Source organism: Leucopleurus acutus, assembly GCF_964270905.1.
Source record: "Leucopleurus acutus genome assembly, chromosome: 5".
NCBI lineage: Eukaryota > Metazoa > Chordata > Mammalia > Artiodactyla > Delphinidae > Leucopleurus > Leucopleurus acutus.
Genome location: NC_139147.1, coordinates 138036454 through 138060074, shown reverse-complemented (window position 1 = coordinate 138060074; position 23621 = coordinate 138036454). Strand labels below are relative to the sequence as shown.

Sequence of the window (23621 nt, the reverse complement as noted above, 5' to 3'; positions counted from 1 at the left end):
TCGATAGTGGAAAAGGTGAGTTAAAAGCAAAGATATTCCTCTGGGCTTCCCTGGTGGCGCAGTGGTTGAGAGTCCGCCTGCCGATGCAGGGGACACGGGTTCGTGCCCCTGTCCGGGAAGATCCCACAGACTAGACCTAACTCCAGGCTAACGAAGGCTGATGCTCCACCATCTGATATCAGCAGGAAGCTTTAGAGAAAGATGATGGCTAAAAGGAGCCACCCATACCATATGACTCTGCAATCCCACTCCTGGGCATATATCTGGAGAAAAACATGATCCAAAAGGATGCACGCACCCCAGTGTTCACAGCAGCACTATTCACAATAGCCAAGACATGAAAACAACCTGAATGCCCATTCACAGATGAATAGATAAAGAAGATGTGGCACATGTATACAATGGAATATTACTCAGCCATAAAAAAAGAATGAAATAATGCCATTTGTAGCAACATGGATGGACCTAGACATTGTCGTACTGAGTGAAGTAAATCAGACAAAGACAAATATCATATGATATTGCTTACAGGCAGAATCTTAAAAAAATGATACAAATGAACTTATTTACAAAACCAAAACAGACTCACAGACATAGAGAATGAACTTATGGTTACCAGGGGGGAAGGGTGTGGGAAAGGGATAGTTAGGGAGTTTGGGATTGACATGTACCCACGTTATATTTAAAATGGATAACCAACAAGGATCTACTGTAGAGCACAGGGAACTCTGCTCAATATTATGTAGCAACCTAAATGGGAAAAGAATTTGAAAAAGAATAGATACATGTATATGTATAACTGAATCACTTTGCTGTACACCTGAAACTAATATGACATTGTTAATCAACTATACTCCAATATAAAATAAAAAGTCTAAATAAATAGAGACTTCCCTGGTGGTCCAGCAGTTGAGAATCCACCTTCTAATGCAGGGGACGCAGGTTCAATTGCTGGTCGGGGAACTAAGATCCCACACACCACAGGGCAACTAAGACAGAGAACTGCAACTACAGAGCCCAGGCACTCCGGAGCCCATGTGCCACACCTAGAGAAGCCCTCGTGCCACAATGAAAGATCCTGCATGCCGCAACTAAGACCCGACACAGCCAAAAATAAATAAATAAAGTTTAAATTAAAAAAATAAGTAAACAAATGGAGCCACCCCCTTATAAAGGGTCAGAATGGAAAAGGCCAAAGTACGTTAGTGAGAATGTTTGGCGCTGCATCCTTGCAACACTGGACAGTAAACTGGACACAGAGACGTTCTTTGGAAGACCAGATAGCTGAAGGCAGAAAAGTAAATAAAATAAGTACAGGAGTCCCAGATCCCCTGGGAACTGGAATTTTAATATGTCGGGAAAACGAATTTCTCAGTAACCTTACCCACTCAAACAAAATACAATTTAAAAAGAAAATCTGTATCCTAAAAGTAGGATCAGGACACAGAACATATTAGCACAGGCCTGTTGACTACTTCTGGCAGAGTCTATATGGCCAGGCTGACAATGATTATCTTGCAGGGACAGATAAGAAAGTTGAAAGGGAAAACACAAGTAAATATTTACCAAGCACAACCCCAAGGAAGAAAAGAGCTAGCAGACACAGGAAACTAAAGAATATGAAGATAAACATTCCCAGAAAGTTCAGGGAATCAGAAAATAATAAGAAAAATGAGAATCAGAATCAGGACATATTACGTGTTCATCTAAGTAGCTTGGCTGCCACGTTTCATCTTATTTGGCAATCCCCGTCTCCCTCACTCCCCCGCCAACTCCGTCCCAGTCAACCAGCTCTTAGGGAAAACCCGGGAAGAGACAGATGAGGAATCCATGCAAACAGTGCAGGATTTGTGTCCCACGTGAAGCCTCCCCAGCAGATTCATGAAGCTAAAGAGTCTCTTTTGTTGCCTCATAAGGAGGTGAGGTGTGCAAGTCTGGTTAACCCACGAATTCAGTAAGTTAGAACTTGCAGGCAACAATGACATCGTTGGTCTCCTTGAAGATTTAGGAACTCACCGAGGGCATGGCTACAACTCCGGCAGGATTCCGTCAGACTGACAATTATTTGCTGCAGGTCGGCTCTGGGGGGAGTGGGAGAAGGGTTGGGGTTTTTCCAGCCATTACATTTACAAGATTCCTCAGCCTAAAAAAAAATGAATAGAGAAACAACGTTATGTAACAGGCAGCCATGGACTGAATGTATTACACGCGAATAATACACTCTAGTCACGTGACAGCTACCCTCCCCGCTCCAGACTTAATAATATTCTCTATATTCACAAGAAATGAATACAGAAAGAAAGCAAAGAAGGTGTGTGACTTGGGCCTTTGGGTTTTTTATTGTGTTTTTGGTTTGGGTTTCTTTTCTGCTGGCTGGAATCCAAGTACTGCCTCAGAAAAAGGACCGTCCCATACACTTCACTTCGGTAACACCGCCCCAAGCGAGCCTCCATGGGGGGGTCAATTCCAAGAGAGTCCATCCATGAAGCTTCCCAAAGGGATGAGCCAGACTCCTGAGGTCCCTGCAACACAGCTGGGGCTCCAGCTGCAACTCTGCCCCGCAGAACTGAAGAAGTCAGCAATCTTGGGGACATGAGGAGGGACACAGCAGTTGAAGCCACATGTGCAGGGTCCTCCAAGTCCTTTGGGGGAGGGTCCCAGCTGTAGAAGTGGACAGGGCTCGCCACGTCGTCTGGGATTTTTACCTCTGTGTATTTCCCAGGCCTCCTGTACTAGAATACTATTATTTTAGCAATGCTTGATAGAGGTCTTCCTTAACTTCTTCCACTTACTTCACACTTCCCCACCTTCTTGGAGAACAGCGAATATGATTGAGCATTTCAGTGATGACTTGGGTTGTGAAGCAGAGGACAAGGATAGAAAGACATCGATTATTCCCAATTATGCTACCAAGCTACCATGCTGGGTATTCAGGGGTCGTAAGTTGTGGAAGGCAATGTGGAAGGCTTGCACTGAATGACTCAAGCCGCTTAGAATTCTGCCCACTTCTGGTGTATCCTTCACCACTCCATCCCTCTCTTATTTACTGCTTCAAATCTGCTGTGGCTGGGAAACCAAAAAATTAATTGTTAGAACAACATGAGACACAGGCAGATTCATTCTGGGCCTTCCACGTGCTCTGTCCCATACGGGAGTCACAAGCCACGTGTGGCTATTGCGCACTTGAAATATGGCTTGTGCACGTTGAAATGCATCGTAGGTTTAAAATACACAGAGTTAGAAGACGGGCGCGAGGGGAAAAAAGTCTCAGTAATTTTCATATTCATTACATGTTGAAATGTCAGTAGTTTAGATACATGGAGTTAAATAAGAGATATTAAAATTCATTTGACCTGTTTTTTACTTTTCTTAATGTGGCCACCAGAACATTTAAAATTACACATGTGGTTCACATTACACTTCCACTGACAGCACTGGCCTTGAAACAAATCGCAGGAGATTTCTGTGCTTGGGCTTCGTGTTAGATCTTTTGTTCCCTCAGACGTCTCTCCTCCCTGCTTTGGATCCTGCCCCCCACCCAACCCTCCATCCCCTCGTGTACCAGATGGCTGAAGTTAACAGGAGTCTGATTTGTAGAAAATTCCAGAATGGCTGCTGCCTTGACCTCACACAGAAAACTCTCCAAGAGAGGAACAGTTTCTGAAGTATAGGCGTGTACAGGAGAGTAAGAAAGAAAGAATAAATAATTGGTAAGGCAGGAAGGGTCAAGGTGGAAGAAGAAAAATCTGCTTTGGATGGTAAGTCCTCTCCGGGGCCCCGTGAACCTGGCAAGCCCAACACGACGGCGCCTCACATTTCATCACAGCACGGATGGGGAAGGATGGGCCCGAGGAAGGACCTTACACCAGGTACCCCAACAGAGCAGCTCCCCGCGAGTAGCCCCTGTCACCCTCCTCTGTTTGGCCAGGCACCAGGCAGGACCTAGGCAGGACCTACCGTTACCCTCATTGCTCTGCTACTAAGCTGAGCCGGGCCCTGAAATTCTCTGCCGTGAGCCATCCACCTCCTTAGAGACTTGGAAAGGTCTCCGAGGCCATGTTCTTGAGGGGGACACTCATAAGAACCTGCTCCCCGCAAAGCAGCCCAACAGTCTCCGGAGGGCTGGGGGAGACCACCCCCCGCCCCGTGGACCTCTCCTCTTCTAATCGTGGGAGAGCTACCTGAAGGGACTCCCACAGCCCCCAGCTTCTCTGAGCGCTTGGTCTGATCCCGCTGCCCTCTCCGAAATGACCTTTGGTTGGAAAAAGAAAAGTGATGACAAAACAAGTGAATGAAGGAGAGCAGGACAAACCTAAGAAGAGAAAACAGTGATAGCCAGAAACCCTGAGTTCGGAGACCTACATTCTAAGCCAAAGACTACTATGCATACTGAGTCACTCACTACCACAGGGTGTGCTGAGGGCCTACCATGGGCCGGGTACTTTTGCTGGGTATGGAAGGGAACGAAGAAAGATCCTGCCTGTCCTCAAGGAGCTGACACTGGGGTGCTGCAGGAGAGGGCAAACGGGCAACACCAATAAGCACATCATACAGTATGTCAGAGAGTGACGGCGCTCGGAAAGAAAGATGGAGCGATGGATACAGGGGGGTTTGGGGAACAGTGAGATCGAATGTGCAAGTTCAACCAGGCCTTTTAGAGAATGTGGCATTCAACCAAAGGCTTGACCATTAGGGACCTGGCGGAAGAGCATCCCAGGCTCGAAAAGGCGAGCATGCCTGGTCTGCTCAACACAAAGGCCAGCACAGCTAGAGCACAGCAAGCAAAGGAAAGAGCCGCAGACAGCGAGGTAAGGCGGACGTGGCGGGGAATCCTACAAGGCCTCCCGGGCGATGATAAAGACTTTAGCCTGGTTACTTGATCTCTTCCCTTCCTCTCAAACAGGATCCTCCAGGCTTGAAGCAGGGACAGGAATGGAGTGCAAAGACATGAGGCAGGGTGTCTCCAAACTCATTTCTTTCTCTTTCACTTTTTCCTTTAGTCATTAGGGTCAACCATCCCCACTTGCTTTTTACTTTTTCTTTAATGGCAATCACTAAGGCAAAAAAAAAAAAAAAAAAAAAAAAAAAAAAGTCCATCCATTTTCCTGTCCCTAAATTACATGAGCAAATCATCCTATTTCCTTCTTCTGTTAACTTCCAGTCCAGGACCAATGATGCCTTCTATCACATGGAGAAACACCATAATTCCTAATACAATCCAGAACTTAATAAATCTGTGCTATCTGGATAGGAAGGAACGCCAACACCTTCACCGAGGCCCACCGAGGGAACACAGGATTGTCATAAATGTGCCGAGTTGCCTAGTCAAGGGTTTCCTCACTGAGTAAGGCCGAGGATTTATGTTAGGATTTGGGGTCAACTGGATAAGGACTGAAGTTCAGAATGCTGAGGAATCATGTGACTTGGGAGTCTGTCCTCAATTTGCCTCAACAACCCCTTTAGCTTTTGACAAACGTGATGGATTTTGCATCCTGGCAGGTTAGCAACCACAGCCTAAGTCTCCTTCTCTGGCAGGCTGGCTCGGGGCAGGAAGTAAAACTGGCAGGAACTCTGTATAGACCAGAATTAAACCCACCAGAGCCAGCATCTGTGACTCCAGATTCTCGGAGAGACGGTGACCTAGTTAAGCATGAAGTTCCTCATTACAGGAAGCTGAGAAGCCAGCGTGCTCTGAATCCATCCCATACACTCCACATCTACGAGAAGAGCCATCAGCCTGGACAAGAGAGGCTGGACAAAAAAAGGTCTGAGTCCACAGGTAAGAAACCCCTCGGTATGTGCTTGGGTCTGATGGGAGCTCCCCACTGCTTTTCACACAGTGTGCGGACTGGATTAGCTCAGAAGACACTGCTAATGGGGTGGGTTCTCTCTGCATTTGCAGGGTGGTGGGAAGAATGCACAGGGAGGAGAAGGCAAAGAGTAGATAAGGGACTTCCCTGGTGGCACAGTGGTTAAGAATCCGCCTGCCAGCGCAGGGGACGTGGCTTCGATCCCTGGTCCGAGAAGATCCCACAGGCCACGGAGCAACTAAGCCCATGCACCACAACTGCTGAGCCTGTGCTCTAGAGCCCGCAAGCCACAACTACTGAGCCCACGAGCCGCAACTACTGAAGTCCGTGCACCTAGAGCCTGTGCTCCGCAAGAGAAGCCACCGCAATGAGAAGCCCGCGCACCACAACTAGAGAAAGCCCACGTGCAGCAACAAAGACCCAACACAGCCAAAAATAAATTAATTAATTAATTAATTAATTGAAGGGTAGATAAAACACGAGCTTTTCCTGCTTTCTTTCCTGCACCACCTATCCATTCTTTAAACCATGAGCGCCCACTGCACGACACTCACAGGCCTGGATACTGAGACACAAGAAATCTCTGTGGAACACGGGCTCTAGGCACACGGGCTTCAGCAGCTGTGGCACATGGGCTCAGTAGTTGTGGCTCACAGGCTTAGTTGCTCCACGGCATGTGGGATCTTCCCGGACCAGGGCTCGAACCCATGTCCCCTGCATTGGCAGGCGGATTCTTTTTTTTTTTTAGAAGGAAACAATGTAATTTTTTTTTTTTTTTTTTTTTTGCGGTACGCGGGCCTCTCACTGTTGTGGCCTCTCCCGTTGCAGAGCACAGGCTCCGGATGCGCAGGCTCAGCGGCCATGGCTCACGGGCCCAGCCGCTCCGCGGCACGTGGGATCCCCCCGGACCGGGGCACGAACCCGCGTCCCCTGCATCAGCAGGCGGACTCTCAACCACTGCGCCAACAGGGAAGCCCTAAATATTTTAATAAAAACAATTCCACAGCATTTATTGTCATCTGGTAATAACATAAAGGTGAGCAAAACAATTAAATAAATGCTTTAGAACTACACCTAACAAAGGACGCCTAAAAAAACTGTACTGCCTTCTCAACAACTTCTCACTTCACTGATCATTTCTAGTTGGAGACACTTTGGAGCAGAGTAATGTTAGCATGATCCGACCCCGTTGTTTTCTTGACTTTGTTTTAAAATGGATCTCTTCTGCATCATCTAATACGAGGTTCATATACTCATCAGTACCAATGATACAGCCCTCTATCCACATATTCACTTGCCCATAAAGCCACACCTGAATCCGAGATCTATTTGGCAAGTATCTGAAGATGAGATTGATGGGCTGCACCATCACCTTCTGCACCTCCTGGCCCTGGCCCCGGTACGCCATGGTGGAAACTCACAAAGACCACACTATCCCGCACACTACCTCAAAAAAAAAATGGCAGGCGGATTCTTAACCACTGCACCACCAAGGAAGTCCACCCTTGCTTTTTTTATGTCATACTATTTACCTTAAAAATTCAACCTAAATTACAAACAAAAGGTTGAACCATTGGCCTAAAACAGATAAGACTTTGGGATTGAATCAGATAGGTAATGCATACCTATTCCTCCTGAAGCTCTGCTTAGCAACTAGATTCCTGGAAATTTTCCCAGATAACCTGGGAGAATGAGACTGGATGTTCCTGCAGCAAAGCCCTAGGACTAGGATGTTCTTTCATGATATATTGCTTCCTCAGATTCTGGAGCAGCCGAGAGGGCAGGGATGGAGAAAAGGGGCAGAGGAAAAGGGAGCCGGGAAGGTTGAGGCAATCCTGCATCACAAGAGGCTGGCAGGAGACTGGGGAAGGGGTCCTTTCTGAGCCCTCCCGCAAGGACTCGTCCCCTTCCTCCGCAGCCCTTCAGCACCTGCCCTCGACCAACCCACAGCAACGATAGGGGAAGGAAGGGAGGCAAACTCATGGTCAGCAAAATGTTCCATCTTAGGTTGAAGCTGGTAGAAAGGCTGCAGGTACACGGTATCAAAGCCATGGTCAGAAGGGTGGGCCTCACAGTGATATAAATGTGGTTTCAAATCTTAGCTCCAACAGTTACTAACTGTATGAACCCAGGGTAAACCCCTTAACCTGCCTAAGCTTCCCAAGCTATAAAATGAGTATAAAATACCTATCTCACAAGACTGGTGGGGGCATTAAGTAATGAATGTGGGTAGGCGCTAGGGTGAACACAAGTGGTTATAAAGATGATGGTAATATGCTAGGAGTGCCCTGTTAGGTGAAGGATGAGCTGGAACAAGAGCTCTGTAAGTCATGATGAACTACAAGAACTACAACAGTTAATACTTCAAAGCAAGGACCTGAAGAGGATGCAGCCGATGAAAGTAGCTTCAGGATACTGGCCCCAATCGCTAGAGAATCACAGCTCTTACTGAACAAAAGATTGGACAGCTTACAAATGAAAAGTTATGCCCCTCACACATATGATCCAGCAACCCCACTCCTGGGCATTATTCAGACAAAACTCTTAATTAGAAAAGATACATGCACCCCTATGTTCACAGCAGCACTATTCACAATAGCCAAGACATGGAAGCAACCTAAATGTCCATCAACAGATGAATGGATAAAGAAAATATGGTATATACACATACACACACACACACACACACACACACACACACACACACACACACAGGAATATTACTCAGCCATAAAAAGGAATGAAATAATGCCATTTGCAGCAACATGAATGGACCTAGGGACTATCATACTAAGTGAAGTAAGTCAGACAAAGACAACCATCATATGATATCGCTTATATGTGGAATCTAAAAAAACAATGATACAAATGAACTTATTTACAAAACAGAGAGTCACAGATGTTGAAAACAAACTTACGGTTACCAAGGGGGAAGGGGGGGAGGGATAAACTGGGAGATTGGGATTGACACATACACACTACTATATGTAAAATAGATAACTAATAAGGACCTACAAGGAACTCTACTCAATACTCTGTAATGACCTATACGGGTAAAGAAAATTTAAAAAGACTGGACATACATATATGTATAACTGACTCACTTTACTGTACAGCAGAAACTAACACAACATTGTAGATCAACTATACTCCAATAAAAATTAAAAAAAAAAAAAGTGATGCTCCTTGCAGAATCAATCAGCTCCATTCCCACCACATGTGAGAACAATGGGAAGTAACTTAGAAGGCTCATGGGGTGACCTTGGTGGACATTTTTATAACAGAGTGGATGTGAAGAGAAAGAAATGGCAAGGTTACATATACACAATCACTCAGTAAGAACACAATGTATCAAAACCTATGGGATACGGTTAAGGCAACACATAAAGGAAAACAAAGACCCTTAAATGCATTTACAGGAAAAAACAGAAAGATTAAAAATAAATGAACTAATCATTCAACTCAATAATCTAGAAAAAAAGTAACAAACTCAAGGAAAATTTTTAAAAACTCAAGGAAAATAGAAGAAATTAATGCAAAAAATATTTAAGGAACTCAGTAATGAACAAAAGCATATACCTAGCCAGTATTATAAATGGTTGGTTTTTGAAAAGAACATTAAATTAGGGCTTCCCTGGTGGCGCAGGGGTTGAGAGTCCGCCTGCCGATGCAGGGGACACGGGTTCGTGCCCCGGTCCGGGAAAATCCCACATGCCGCGGAGCGGCTGGGCCCGTGAGCCATGGCCGCTGAGCATGCGCATCTGGAGCCTGTGCTCCGCAATGGGAGAGGCCACGACAGTGAGAGGCCCGTGTACAGCAAAAAAAAAAAAAAAAAAAAAAACATTAAATTAAACAAACTCTTGGCAAGTCTAATCAGGGGGAAATAAAGAAGTGAGAAAGGACATAAAACTACAGATTTATTTTATAGCTTAAATAAGTACTCTGTAGAACTTTATACCAATAAATTTGAAAAACTAGATGAAACAGGTGACTTCCTGACTTCCCTCAGAAAATATAAATTATCAAACCTGATTTACTAAGTAGTAAAGTTTCTAACAATCCTAAAAGAAGTGAAAAGGGCGTCAAAAACCTACTCCTAAAAAAGGACCCAGGTCCAGATAGTTTTATAGGAACATTCTAGTTAATTCTCAAGGGTCATCCAACATAAATATTATGTGAACCACAGACAAAATTTTAAATTTTCCAGTAGCCAGATTTCAAAAAGTAAAAGTAGGTGAGATTAATTTAAATAATAAATTTATTTCATATAACATCTAAAAATGTTACCATTTTAACATGGAATTGGTATAAAAATATTATAAATAAGATATTTTACATAGTTTTTTATGCTAAGTCTTCAAAACCCAAGGGATATCTGACATGGCACATCTCAACTCAAACAAACCATGTTTCAGATAGTCAATTGTCATTTGTGGCTAGTGGCTACCATATTGGACAGCAGGAAACCAGGTCATTGGTATTGAAAACGGTGCCAAAGCATTATAAAAAGATTAAAAAACACACATCATTCTATGAATTCAGTATAACCCTAACAGTAAAACAAAATACAGAGAGCAAAAAAACATAGAAAAAGTCACCAGCCCAACCTCACAACAACAAAAATGAAATACTTGTAAATCAAATTCAACAATACAGGGGGACTTCCCTGGTGGTCCAGTGGGTAAGACTCCACACTCCCAATGCAGGGGGCCGGGTTCGATCCCTGGTTGGAGAACTAGAGCCTACATGCCACAACTAAGAAGCCCTCATGCCGGAACTAAGAAGTCTGCGTGCTGCAACCAAGATCCTGCGTGCCACAACTAAGACCTGGCACAGCCAAAATAAGTAAATATTTTTTTAAAATTTGACACTACACAATCCAACATCATGCATCTTGACTAGTACATAATAACTAAACTTTATTACAGGAATGCAAAGATAGATCATTTGAAACAAATTTATTCATACCTTAACAAATTAAAGGAAGAGAAAATCATTATGACTGATGCTCAAAAAAGCTGTTCAAAGCATTCAAAATTAATTTCTGATTTTTAAAAAAATAGCAAATTTGGTATAGAAGAAAATTATATTAACCTGAAAGCAAACATTATACTAAATAGACATAAAATCATTCCTACTGGGACTTCCCTGGTGGTCCAGTGGTTAAGACTCCGCACTTCCAATGCAGGGGGCACAGGTTCGATCCCTGGTCAGTGAATTAAGATCCCACATGCCACGCAGCGCAGCCAAAGAAAAAAATCATTCCTATTAAAGTCACCAAAACAAGAAAGTCCTGAATATGCCCAGAGTTCAACACTGTACTAGTAGTACACAAAAACGATGAATATTGGTAGGCAATTCTTAAAGATCATCAAAACTAATAAAGAAATTAATAAACTGGCTGGATATAAGAGCAACATAAAACTCAGAAGCTTTTCCATCACCAATAGCCACTCAGAAAGTGTAACAGGAAAAAAAAGATCCTGATAGCAAGAGCCATCAAATACTTAGGGTCAAAACTTCAAGATGAGTCAGACCTATATTCAAAAAACTACAACTGTCTACTAAAGATGAATAAATGAAGAAATATGCATTGTTCTTGATAGGAAGACTGAACAGTGTAAAGATATCAATTCTCCTTAATCTATAAATGTTGTAAATCAGGATCAGTTGAGAGGGCATACACTTACAACCCATAATCAAAGTATTAAGATCCAGAGCATATATAGATCATCTACAAAACAATCTGAAAAGGCAGTCTGATAGAAACAAAATGGCAAATCCAAGAAAAATGAATGCTAATTACAAACAAACCTGTACAAAGTGGTCAAAGTAACTATTAATGGGGAAATAAAAAGTTAAAAGCCCTGTGATGAAATTTTTAAAAAGCAAAAACAAGAAAAATAAATAAATAAAAGATAAAAACCCTGTGATATATTTCCTCACACTAATTAGTTTGCCAAAAAATAAAAATAAAAGGTTGACATCTTGCAGGGGAAACATGCACCTCATACACATGTGTGGGAGGAAACACTGGTGCAGCCTTTTGGAAGTCAAATTGGAATGTTCCTGCCCTTTGGCCCAACAGCACAATTAGGAAGGGCACCTACAGAAATATTCACATGTGCTCAATGATATTTGTATATACTGTTTATTAAAGCAAAAAAAATATATATATATGTCATCTTATATATATCATATATATGTCATCTAAAATTTGATCAAGAGAAGAATTTATTAAATTATGTAGTTTGTTACTACCGACTATTGTACCACCTTTATCACACGCTAGGGACTTCCCTGGAGGTCCAGTGGTTAAGACTCTGCTTCCAATGCAGAGGCCACATTCGGAAGCAGCAGGTTCGAACCCTGGTCAGGGAACTAAGATCCCACATGCCGCGTAGTGTGGCCAAATTAAAAAAAAAAAAAAGGCTAACTCAAGACATGGAAGCAACCTAAGTGTCCATTGACAGATGAATGGATAAAGATGTGAGATACATATATATATTTATAAATATATATATAAAGTAATATTCCATTGTGTATGTATATATATTACATATACAATGGAATATTACTCAGGCATAAGAAAGAATGAAATAATGCCATTTGCAGCAACATGGATGGACCTAGAGATTATAATACTAAGTGAAGTAACTCAAAGACAAATATCATATGATATCACTTATATGTGCAATCTAAATAATGATACAAATGAACTTATTTACAAAACAGAAATAGACTCACAGATATAGAAAACAAAGTTACCAGTGGGGATAGCAGGGAGCAGGGGATAAATGAGGAGTTTGGGATTAACATATACACACTACTATATATAAAACAGATAAACAAGGACCTACTGTATAGCACAGGGAACTATGTTCAATACCTTGTAATAACCTATAAGGGAAAAGAATCTGAAAAAGAATATAGGGACTTCCCTGGGGGCGCAGTGGTTAAGAATCCTCCTGCCAATGCAGGGGACACAGGTTTGATCCCTGGTCCAGGAAGATCCCACATGCTGTGCAGCAACTAAGCCCGTGAGCCACAACTACTGAGCCCATGAGCCACCACTACTGGAGCCCGCTCCTAGAGCCCGTGACCTGAAATGAGAAGCCACCACAATGAGAAGCCCGCACACCACAACAAAGACCCAACGCAGGCAAAAATAAATAAGTTTATTTTAAAAAGTATATATGTATGTATGTACAATACAAACTGAATCACTTTGCTGTATACCTGAAACTAACACAACATTGTAAATTAACTATACTTCAATTTTTTTAAAAATGGTTTAAAAAAAAAAAGAAAGTGGCTAACTATTTATGCTGATGTGGAAACTCTCTAGGTCCCAGTAAATGGCAGAAAAGGCAAACCACAGGACAATATATACCATAATCTGATATATGTTTTTTAAAAATAAATGAATAAGCAATTTAAATATATACGAATGTGGGGAATTCCATGGTGGTCCAGTGGTTAGGACTCTGCACTTCCACTGCCAAGGGCCTAGGTTCGATCCCTGGTGGGGAAACTAAGATCCTACAAGGCAGGCGACGCAGCCAAAAAAATGTGTGTGTGTGTGTGTGTGTGTGTGTGTGTGTGTGTGTATATATATGAATGTGGGTGGGTATACAGAGGGCCTAGACAGATACATACTTATGGGGGATGGGGCAAAAGTTGGGGAGGGGAAGGGACATTCCCACTGTACTCTATATTCTTCTCTGTGGTATTCATATTCATGGGTTGCTTGCATTTTCTTTAACATTGATTCCTCTGAAGGGAAAACATAATTCCGGAGAGATTCCAACAACAATAACAGAGGCTCAGTATACATCAGTTGTGTGAAGGAGGGTGGAAACCACCTTCTTATCACAGACCACATTTAAGAATTCAAGGATCCAAAACTCTTCTCCCTGTGGGTCTGCTTATAAACCAACCCCTCCCCTCACTGAGGTTCAAGCCAAAAAGTAACAAGCTTGCAACTCTTGGAGAAGACAATACAGATTTTTAGAGATATTAATCTTAACTTCATGACTGCAAAAGACTCAGAGCAATCAGCCCAGAAAGAAAAGTTTGTGCCTCTTCTTGTCTTAACAGGACAGAATAATGCCACGTCCATGCAGGGGCTGCTAAATGGGTGGGTCACAAATCTCATGGCAGGGAGATTCCTCCCAATAGCCTACTCAATAAAAAATGTTACATCCCAAATATTAACCACATTTATTTAAGCCACTTGTGATAGAAGTGCTTAATAAGCTGTACAACAATGAACCCTGATACTTAAAAATGTAACTGAATAAAGGACTTTTCTTTCAAAACTGGCTAACTCGGCTTCCTCCACTGAGTCTTGGGGACCCAGTAGCTTTTACAAAGTAGGTTTTCATTTCTTAAGCTAAGAGGAGGGTAAAGGGAGGGCGAGAAGAGAGGAGAGAGGGCGAAAATACAGGGCAAAACACTGAGAAGCATAAAAGCTTTGTCAGCGTGTTGGCCAGCACATGGCAGTCCGCCACAAGCCGCTATGCAGCCCTCAGAGAAAGTCCAAGTTGAGATGCGTTGTAACTGTAAGGTATGCACTGAATTTCAAAGACTTAGTGTCCAAGGGGGAAAAAAGAATGTTAAAATATCTCGTTAAGAATTCTGTTATATTGATTACATGTTATAATGATATTTTGGAATATTACATAAAACATTAAAATTAACGAAATGGAATTGTTTTCTCTCATTTTTTTTAATGTGGTGTGGTGGGTGGAATAGTGTCCCCCCAAAGTTTAGGACCACCTGGAACCTCACAAAGGGAACTTATTTGGAAATAGGATTACTTAAGTATCTTTTTTTTTTTTTTTAAACTTATTTTTGGCTGCGTTGGGTTTCTGTTGCTGTGCGCGGGCTTTCTCTAGTTGTGGTGAGCGGGGGCTACTCTTCGTTGCAGTGCGCAGGCTTCTCACTGCAGTGGCTTCTCTTGTTGCGGAGCACAGGCTCTAGGCACATGGGCTTCAGTAGTTGCAGCATGCAGGCTCAGTAGTTGTGATGCATGGGCTTAGTTGCTCCGTGGCATGTGGGATCTTCCCGGACCAGGGCTTAAACCCAGGTCCCCTGCATTGACAGGTGAATTCTTAACCACTGCACCACCAGGGAAGTCCTACTTAAGGATCTTGAGATGAAATTATCCTGGTTTAGACTGGGCCCTAAAACCAATAACTGGTTTGTTTGTTTTTTTGCAATACACGGGCCTCTCACTGTCGTGGCCTCTCCCGTTGCGGAGCACAGGCTCCGGACGCACAGGCTCAGCGGCCATGGCTCATGGGCCCAGCCGCTCCACGGCAGGTGGGACCTTCCCAGACCGGGGCATGAACCCGAGTCCCCCTGCATCGGCAGGCGGACTCTCAACCACTGCACCACCAGGGAAGCCCAATAACTGGTATTTTTATAAGAGAAAGGAGAGAGGGAGATTTGGAAGCCGAGTCACTGACACTCAGGGAAGATGCCATGTGAGAACGGAGGCGGAGACTGGAGAGACACAACTATAAAACCAAGGAAGGGGAATTCCTTGGCGGTCCAGTGGTTAGGAGTCCCGCTTTCACTACCGTGGGTGTGGGTTCAATCCCTGGTCGGGGAACTAAGATCCCAAAAGTCACGGGGGAAAAAACAAAAACAAAAACAAGAAAGGCCAAGCGTTGCCAGGAATCACCAGATGCTAGAAAAGGCAAGGAAGGATTCTTTCCAGACCCTTCAAAGGAAGCGTGGCCCTGCTGACACCTTGATTTCAGACCTCTGGCCTCCAGAACTGAATTAAAGGAACTTTCTGACAATTTGTTTGTGATCATTTGTTATGGCAGCCCGAGGAAATAAATACAAGTGGCATAAAATAGATAACTAATAAGGACCTACTTTATAGCACAGGGAACTCTACTCAATACTCTGTAATGACCTATATGGGAAAAGAATCTAAAAAAGAGTGGATAGATGTATATGTATAACTGATTCACTTTGCTGTACAGCAGAAACTAACAACATTGTAAATCAACTATACTCCAACGAAAATTTAAAAGAAAATATACAAGTAGCTATAAGGAAAGGTCAAGTTACAGATGTGGGCTCACATTCTACTTCTGGTGACACTGCTGCACTAGAGTTTAAAGGGAATTCACCCCCTCAAACCCAAGTCTTCACTATGGACCCTAACAGCTTAGGCAAAGAATAGTCCCCATATTTCTTAAGTGGTTCTAATTGATGAAAGTTATACCCCATTGAGATATCTGGAAGTCTCTCGATTTTGCTCACTTGCTTCTAAATTTTTCATGTTGGTAGGATATGAAAAATACTTCCTAACATGTGTACAAGCATCATGGGACACTCAGAACCTAAGTGCACAACATTTTTAATATGTATGGGACTTATTGCCCAGTTTACTGAAGGGGACGTATTATGTCCTTGGAAAACATTCAACCATTATCCTCAACTGCCAGTGAAGCATTTTCTGCCAAGTGTCCCAAGCTGCTGCCACCCTGCCCTCTGCCTTGGCCTTCCTATCTCCCTTCCAGATGTTCAGGCCCAGCCACTGTGCTTTGAGATAAGACGTCTCCCTTCAAAACACCTTTCCCATGTCTCTCCTTAATAAGACAAGACAGCTGCTGTTGCAGGGAACTCCCAAGGGGGTTGGCTTCGCAGCTTCAACAAAGTATCAGCTGCAGGACAACCTTTTAGGGCGTGCACTGCCAAGCCAATTACCACCGCAGCTAGCAACCCAGGCACAGGCGGGGAGGCTGCCAGGGGGAGTGCATCTCCCCTCCCCCCCCCCACCCGGGGGCAAGTCTCTGCAGATGTGGCAGCACCATGGCAGCACCGAGAAAGGAAAGGCCACCTCATTGCTTTCGACAGGCCCAGGATAAACATGTTTTTTGCCCCAACAGGATCCAGAGTGAGAGGTCAGGAGAATGCACCAGATTTTGTCAGACTACACAGAAGCCAGGACGGATGATGAGAAGGAAGCAAAACTGGATAAACAAGTGATCATGACCCAGATGACAGGCAGGCAAGGGGGCAGGGTGCTTCCCAGTTCACTCAGCGCCGATGAGAGATGTGAGCGTGAAGATATTTGGGTGGCATCCAGAGGAACCGGAGAGAGATGGCCAAGCTGCTAGCAGGGCTCTGTTATGCTTAAAATGCTGGAAAGTCATATTTGCTGGAAAAGTTAAATCAGTGACAGGGATGTCCCACAGCAAAATCACACAGATGGGAAATGTAGGGAGTAAAACTGTGAATCCAACATTTATTAAGAACCAGAAAAAAAAGGCACTTGTATACTTGTTCTTATCTCACCTCGTGTGAGAAAGCGATTTTTTTTTTTTTTTTTTTTTTTTGGCCGTACCACATGGCATGTGGGATCTTAGTTCCCCAGCCAGGGATCGAACCCATGCCCGCTGCAGTGGAAGCTCGGAGTCTTAATGGACTGCCAGGGAAGTCTCGAGAAAGGGATTTATTATTCCCGTTATTCAGAAGAGAAAGCTGAGGCTCTAAGATGTTAAGACACTTGCCCGAGCTTATTCAGTCTACCCTGCAGAAGGACTAAATGCGTTCAGGCAGGTAACTGGTCCTGTGGTTGTGTGTATGTCAGGGGGAGGGAGGGAGGGTGTCCTCACTCTGTCTTACTACCTCTCTGTTCCAGGCTGGACAAAGGCAGAATGTTCAAAGGTCAAGAACCAAAACCACAATGAGATACAACTTCACACCTACGAGGATGGCTATAATCAAAAGAGCAGGTAAGGGGACTTCCCTGGTGGCGCAGTGGTTAAGACTCTGTGCTCCCAATGCAGGGGACCCGGGTTCGATCCCTGGTCAGGGAACTAGATCCCACATGCATGCTGCAACTAAGGAGCCCGCCTGCTACAACTAAGGAGTCCTCGAGCCACAACTAAGGAGCCTGCCTGCTGCAACTAAGACCCAGCACAACAAAATTTTAAAAAAAAAAGAGCAGGTAATAAATTTTGTCAAGGATATGAGGAAATGGGAATCCTCACATGTTGTTGGAGGGGATTGTAACACGGCGCAGTTGCTTTGGAAACCGTTTGGCGGTTTCTTAAAAAGTTAAACCAATAGAAAACCCCAAAATAAACCCTCACATATATGGTCAAATGATTCTCGACAAGGGTGCCAAGACCATTCAATGGGAAAAGGACAGTCTTTTCGACAAACGATGCTGGAAAAACTGGACATTCACATGCAAAAGAATGAAATTGTTGGACCCTTACCTTATACCATATACAAAAACTAACTTCAAATGGATCCAAGACCTAAACATAAAACCTAAAACTATAAAACTCTTAGGAGAAAATACAGGGGGGGAAAGCTGCATGACATTCGATTTGGCAGTGACTTCTTGGATATGACACCAAAAGCAAAGGCAACAACAAAAAATAGGATTTAATTGGGAATTCTCTGGGCGTCCAGTGGTTAGAACTTGGCACTTCCACTGCAGGCGGCCCGGGTTCGATCCCTGGTTGGGGAAATAAGATCCCACAAACTGCACAATGCAGCAAAAAAAAAAAAAAAAAGAAAAGGACTTAATCAAAATTTTAAACTTCTGTGCATCAAAAGAACATAATCAACAGACTGAAAAGTAGTCAAATCATAGAGACAGAGAGAATAATGGAAGCTGGCAGGAGCTGAGTGGACAGAGCCCTGGGGAGTTACTGTTCAGTGGGCAGTTTCAGTTTTGCAGGATGAAATGAATTCTAAGCAGAGACGGTGGGGATGGCCGCACAACACAGTGAATTTCTCTGTGCCGCTGAACTGTACACTTAAAAATGGTTAAGTTGATAAATTTTATGTGATGTGCATTCTGCCACAACTTTAAAAAACAATCCTTTTAAAGTTAAGCATAAATTTATCACATGACCCAGCAAACCCACCCATGGGTATCTACCCAACAGAAATGAAAATATCCACACGAAGAGCTGCATGCAGATGTCCACAGTAACGTGATTCATACCAGCCAAAGAGTGGAAAGAAAACAAGAGTCCATCAACTGGTGAACTGGTTCATAAACAAAATGTGGCATATCCATGCACTGGAATGTTACTTGGCAGTAAAGAAGAATGAAGTGTTGATACAAGCTACTGCATGGATGAACTTCAAAAACATTATGCTAAGTGTAAGAAGCCAGTCACAAAAGACCATGTATTGTACAATTCCATTTATATAAATGTCCAGAAAAGGCAAATGTATAGAGATAGAAAGTCAATTAGTAGTCTGGGGCTGGGGGGTGCAAACAGGGTTGACTGCAAATGGACACAAGGATCTTTTTTGGGGTAATGGAAACCTGGATTTTGGTGATGACTGTACAACTCAATTTCCTAAAAATCACTGAATTGCATGCCTAAAACCAGAGGAATTTATGGCATGCAAATGATACCTCAATAAAACTGTCTTTTAAAAGGGCAAGAACTTGCTATTAAATTATCACTTCAAATATGAGTCTTCTACGAAGTTTCCCTAAAGCGCGTCCCAAAATTGAGGCTTATTTTCTCAAACACAAATTAAAGAAGCTTAATACGCTACATTAAAAATCATCATCATAATAAAAGACCAGCACATGGGGGTCTCCATCTCTGTCCTTTCAGATAGAAAAAAGCAAAAGAAGTCAGAGCATCTAGGTGGCCACACCTCTGCTGGCAGAATCTGTCCCAGCAAAAGAGAAATAGCAAATGACAGAAATAAGTCATTAAGTAGGCTGCCCTGTTTTTAAAATTAGTGGACAGTGTGAAACAATTAAAACTTGCTAATAATAAAGCCATGTTGCTGGCGTCCCTTTCGGACTCCCTCACCCAACACCTTTGACCTGCTGCCATGCAGCTTTCTGGCCTGTTCACAAATTCATTCGAGCCTCGTCGGAATCGAAAATGGATTTCTGTACAGTGACTCTAGTTCCCCTCCTCGAATTCTAGTAGAAGATGTAAGATGCAGCCTCAGGAGGGTGGCGGAGGGGAGACCAACAATTTCTGGAAATAAGTCCAAGGGAATGAGGAGTGAGTCTGGGGTTGGGGAAGACTGGGGTGAGAGTGTCTAAATTTTCATTGGCCCCCACTGCGAGCAGTCTGAATTTTGCTCTTAACTGTGTGCATGTATTCCTTCGGGAAGAAAATTCTTTTAATCCTATTTTAAAACAGCAACAACACCCAGAGTCTGCTGTATGAGCTGTGATCCCAATAAATGTTCTCTTTAGAAGTGAACTGCTGTGGAAGTAGTCTGACTAATGCTCGTGGGATTTGCAGCAGTGCCTCTCAAACTTTACTCTGCTCCTGAATTACCTAGGCAATCTTGTTAAAAGGCAGATTCAGAATCAGTAGGGCCAGGGCGGGGCCCAAGATGCTGCATTTGGAAGAAGTTCCCAGGTGAGGACCCCACTCAGAGTAGCAAAGGTGCGAAGGAAAAAGATGGTCTCAGGGATGTGGGTGTTAATACCTCTCTCTTCTCCCTGGATTAACGTGAGCTTTCCATATACAGTTTAAATTTCACGGGCTAGGTAATCCTTTCTGGGACATGAACACTTTTTCTCTCTTCACTGTGTGATAATACTTCCAGTTGACACAGTTGCCCACAGACAGCCAGCAGACACCATAAAGTTATGACTGGAAACTGGGATTTTTACATTTTGGTGACTTTTAGTACAAGTGAAAAGAATAAAGTGGGAGTGGGGGAGGGAGTCTTCCCTCAGGAGATCAAATTTGCCTGGAATTGAGAGTGAAAACAGAATCGGAAGGGGAGACTAGATAACCGGTGAGGTAATTCAGAGCAGAAGCGTCTCTGAAGACCTTAATTAAGGGTGCCATTTTGGTCTGGAAAGCCACAAGGAACCAAAAAAAAAACAAATATTGAAGAGAGGGGTCAAGGGTACAGAGGAGAAGAGAGTGGTCAAGCCTGAGGAAATGACCCAGGACAAGACAAGCAGGTACAGACACCCTAGTCAAACAACATCCTTGCAGGCCCTCCACGAGGCACCAACATCCAATCCACAGAAAACCTTCAGGAGGAGACCTCTGGGTCTGGAAGAAATCCCTGTGTCTGTGCTGGACTTCAATAAGGAACTGCACTCTCTATGCGAAATAATCAGATCTGACTGAACCCAAGGCCCAGGACCCTCAGGCATGGTCTCAGAAGGTGCTAGAATGACTCCAGTGCTACCAAACGGCCTAGGGGTGGGCCAGCCCCTTCCTTATGTCTGAGTCACCTCTCCAGGACCAAACCGAAACATGCATCACCCTTGGAAGGGCCTCAAGAGGTCCTGAGTGACACCAGGGCCAAGAAACTGGTGCCCCGGAACCCTGAAGCCCAGACGATTCCTGGAGTCTTTTCATACACACACCGTCCACCTTGGACTTCACCGGTGAACCTGCCAAAGCAGCCAGCTCAGCCTCCAACGCACTCGGAAGATTCCTCAAATTGCTTGGCTGGCACTGAGCAGCCTGGGCAAAGAGCTGACTGACAGAATGTCTCTCTCCTCAGCCTGCTGTCTTGGCACCAAATCAATCATGACGAGCAAAATAAACAGTGCCGCCGCATACACTGCATCCTGGGCCGGCTCACGCTCTTAGAGTATCAGCCAGTATCCGGGCTGATGCCTCGCAAGTCCCCTTAACCAGCACAACCTTCAGGGCAGAGTGTCCAGCCCACATTCCCAACTGCCCACACCTGGCATCTCAGCCCAGGTTTTACTTGAAGGCTTGCCCTCACCTCCAACACACCCCCTTTTCAACTATGCTATTCCCTACACAGGCATTAGGCTTTTCTCCCAGCTCCTGATACATCTGCATTCAAGGTCCTCACCCAAGGCCACCTGATTCTCCTTTCAAAGCCTTTGCCAGATTTATACCTTCTCCTTTCTCACTGCCAAGGCCCTAGGTCAGGCCCTCACTAGCCAGTTAGAAGGAACAGCCTCCTCCCTACCTTCAATCTGTTCCCACTCCCACCCTCCATATAACACCTACTGCACACATGGCTCTACTCTAAAATGACATTGAATAATGTCAAACACTTCTGACACTTCCCAAGGCAATTTTCGCCTACATCATCCTATTTTCCCCACCCAATAGCCCCGTAGGAAGGGCCAGTGATTCAGTCCTTAGAGAAGGGTGTGGCTTTGCATTCACCCAGCTGGCAGATGAGCAAAGACCAAAACCTAGACCTCCTTGCTCTAAAATATCTCATGACTCCTCCGTCTTAAAGTGCAAAGACTCACTATTAGTAAGTGGATTCAGTTTGACTTTCTCTACTTGAAATTCAAGACCTTCTATCAACTGTTTTCTTCTTTACCCAGTGGATCCTATTTCCCATGATTTCTATTTACTCGCTTTTCCTTTTTCTCCAGTTGGGCTAGTTGCTTTATTAAGATCAATCATTATCACTTTGCACTGCTTTTTTGTTTTGTTTTGTTTTTTTAAGTACGGTTGACTTACAATACTGTGTTAGTTTCAGGTGTACAGAAAAGTAATTCAGTTATACATATATATGTATATATCTATAGTCTTTTTTTCTATTCTTTTCCACTATAGGTTATCACAAGATATTGAATATAGTTCCCTGTGCTATACAATAGGTCCTTGTTGTTCATCTATTTTATATATAGTAGTGTGTATATGTTAAAACCATACTTACAGTTTATCCTTCCCCCTGCCTTGGTAACCATAAGTTTGTTTTCTATGTCTGGGAGTTTGTTTTGTAAATAAGTTCATGTGTACTATTTTTCAGATTCCACGTATAAGTGATAGCATACGATATTTGTCCTTGTCTGACTTACTTCACTTAGTATGACAATCTCCAGGTCCATCCATGTTGCTGCAAATGGCATTATTTCAATTTTTTATGGCTGAGTAATATTCCATTGTATAATGTACCACATCTTCTTTATCCATTCCTCTGTTGATGGACACTTAGGTTTACTTAGCATTGCTTTTAACTATAATAGTAGCTACCATTTGCTGAGCATTTAGAATGTTCCAGATATTGGGCTTCCCTCATGGCGCAGTGGTTAAGAATCCACCTGCCAATGCAGGGGACATGGGTCCAAGCCCTGATCCGGGAAGATCCCACATGCCACAGAGCAACTTAGCCCATGTGCCACAACTACTGAGCCTGCACTCTAGAGCCCACGAGCCACAACTACTGAGGCCACATGCTACAACTACTGAAGCCCGTGCGCCTAGAGCCTGTGTTCCACAACAAGAGAAGCCACCATGATGACAAGCCCACGCACCACAATGAAGAGTAGCCCCCACTCACTGCAACTAGAGAAAGCCTGGGCACAGCAACGAAGACCCAATGCAGCCAAAAATAAATTAAATAAATAAATTTATTAAAAAAAAGAATGTTCCAGATATTATACACAACTGCTAAATGGATTACCTCACTTTATCATCAAAACAACACTTGGGGGCTTCCCTGGTGGCGCAGTGGTAGAGAGTCCGCCTGCTGACGCAGGGGACACGGGTTCGTGCCCTGGTCCGGGAAGATCCCACATACCGCAGAGCGGATGGGCCCGTGAGCCATGGCTGCTGAGCCTGCGCATCCGGAGCCTGTGCTCCGCAACAGGAGAGGCCACAACAGTGAGAGGCCCACGTACCGCAAAACAAAACAAAAAACAACACTTGGCTAAGAGATATATGTTAACACATCCGTGAAAGAATTCTTGACTCTCACCCACCCCAATATGCTTCTCCCACGGTCTCACCCTTTTTTTTTTTTAAACATCTTTATTGGAGTATAATTGCTTTACAATGCTGTGTTAGTTGCTGCTGTATAGCAAAGTGAATCAGC

General features: G+C 43.8%; 1 protein-coding gene and 1 pseudogene across 3 annotated transcripts in view; both read right to left on the bottom strand.

Moving 5' to 3' along the window:
* KAT2B (lysine acetyltransferase 2B) overlaps nt 1-23621 on the bottom strand; it is a 104707-nt gene that overhangs the window by 68834 nt on the left and 12252 nt on the right. For both annotated transcript variants that reach the window (XM_082839235.1, XM_082839236.1), the window contains exon 2: nt 2017-2143. In XM_082839235.1, coding sequence (XP_082695361.1) covers nt 2017-2143 — 127 coding nt within the window. The remainder of the gene's footprint in view (nt 1-2016; nt 2144-23621) is intronic.
* LOC309961727 (small nuclear ribonucleoprotein E-like) lies at nt 6950-7259 on the bottom strand (annotated as a pseudogene). The gene has a single exon. The product of its transcript is annotated as a small nuclear ribonucleoprotein E-like (transcript).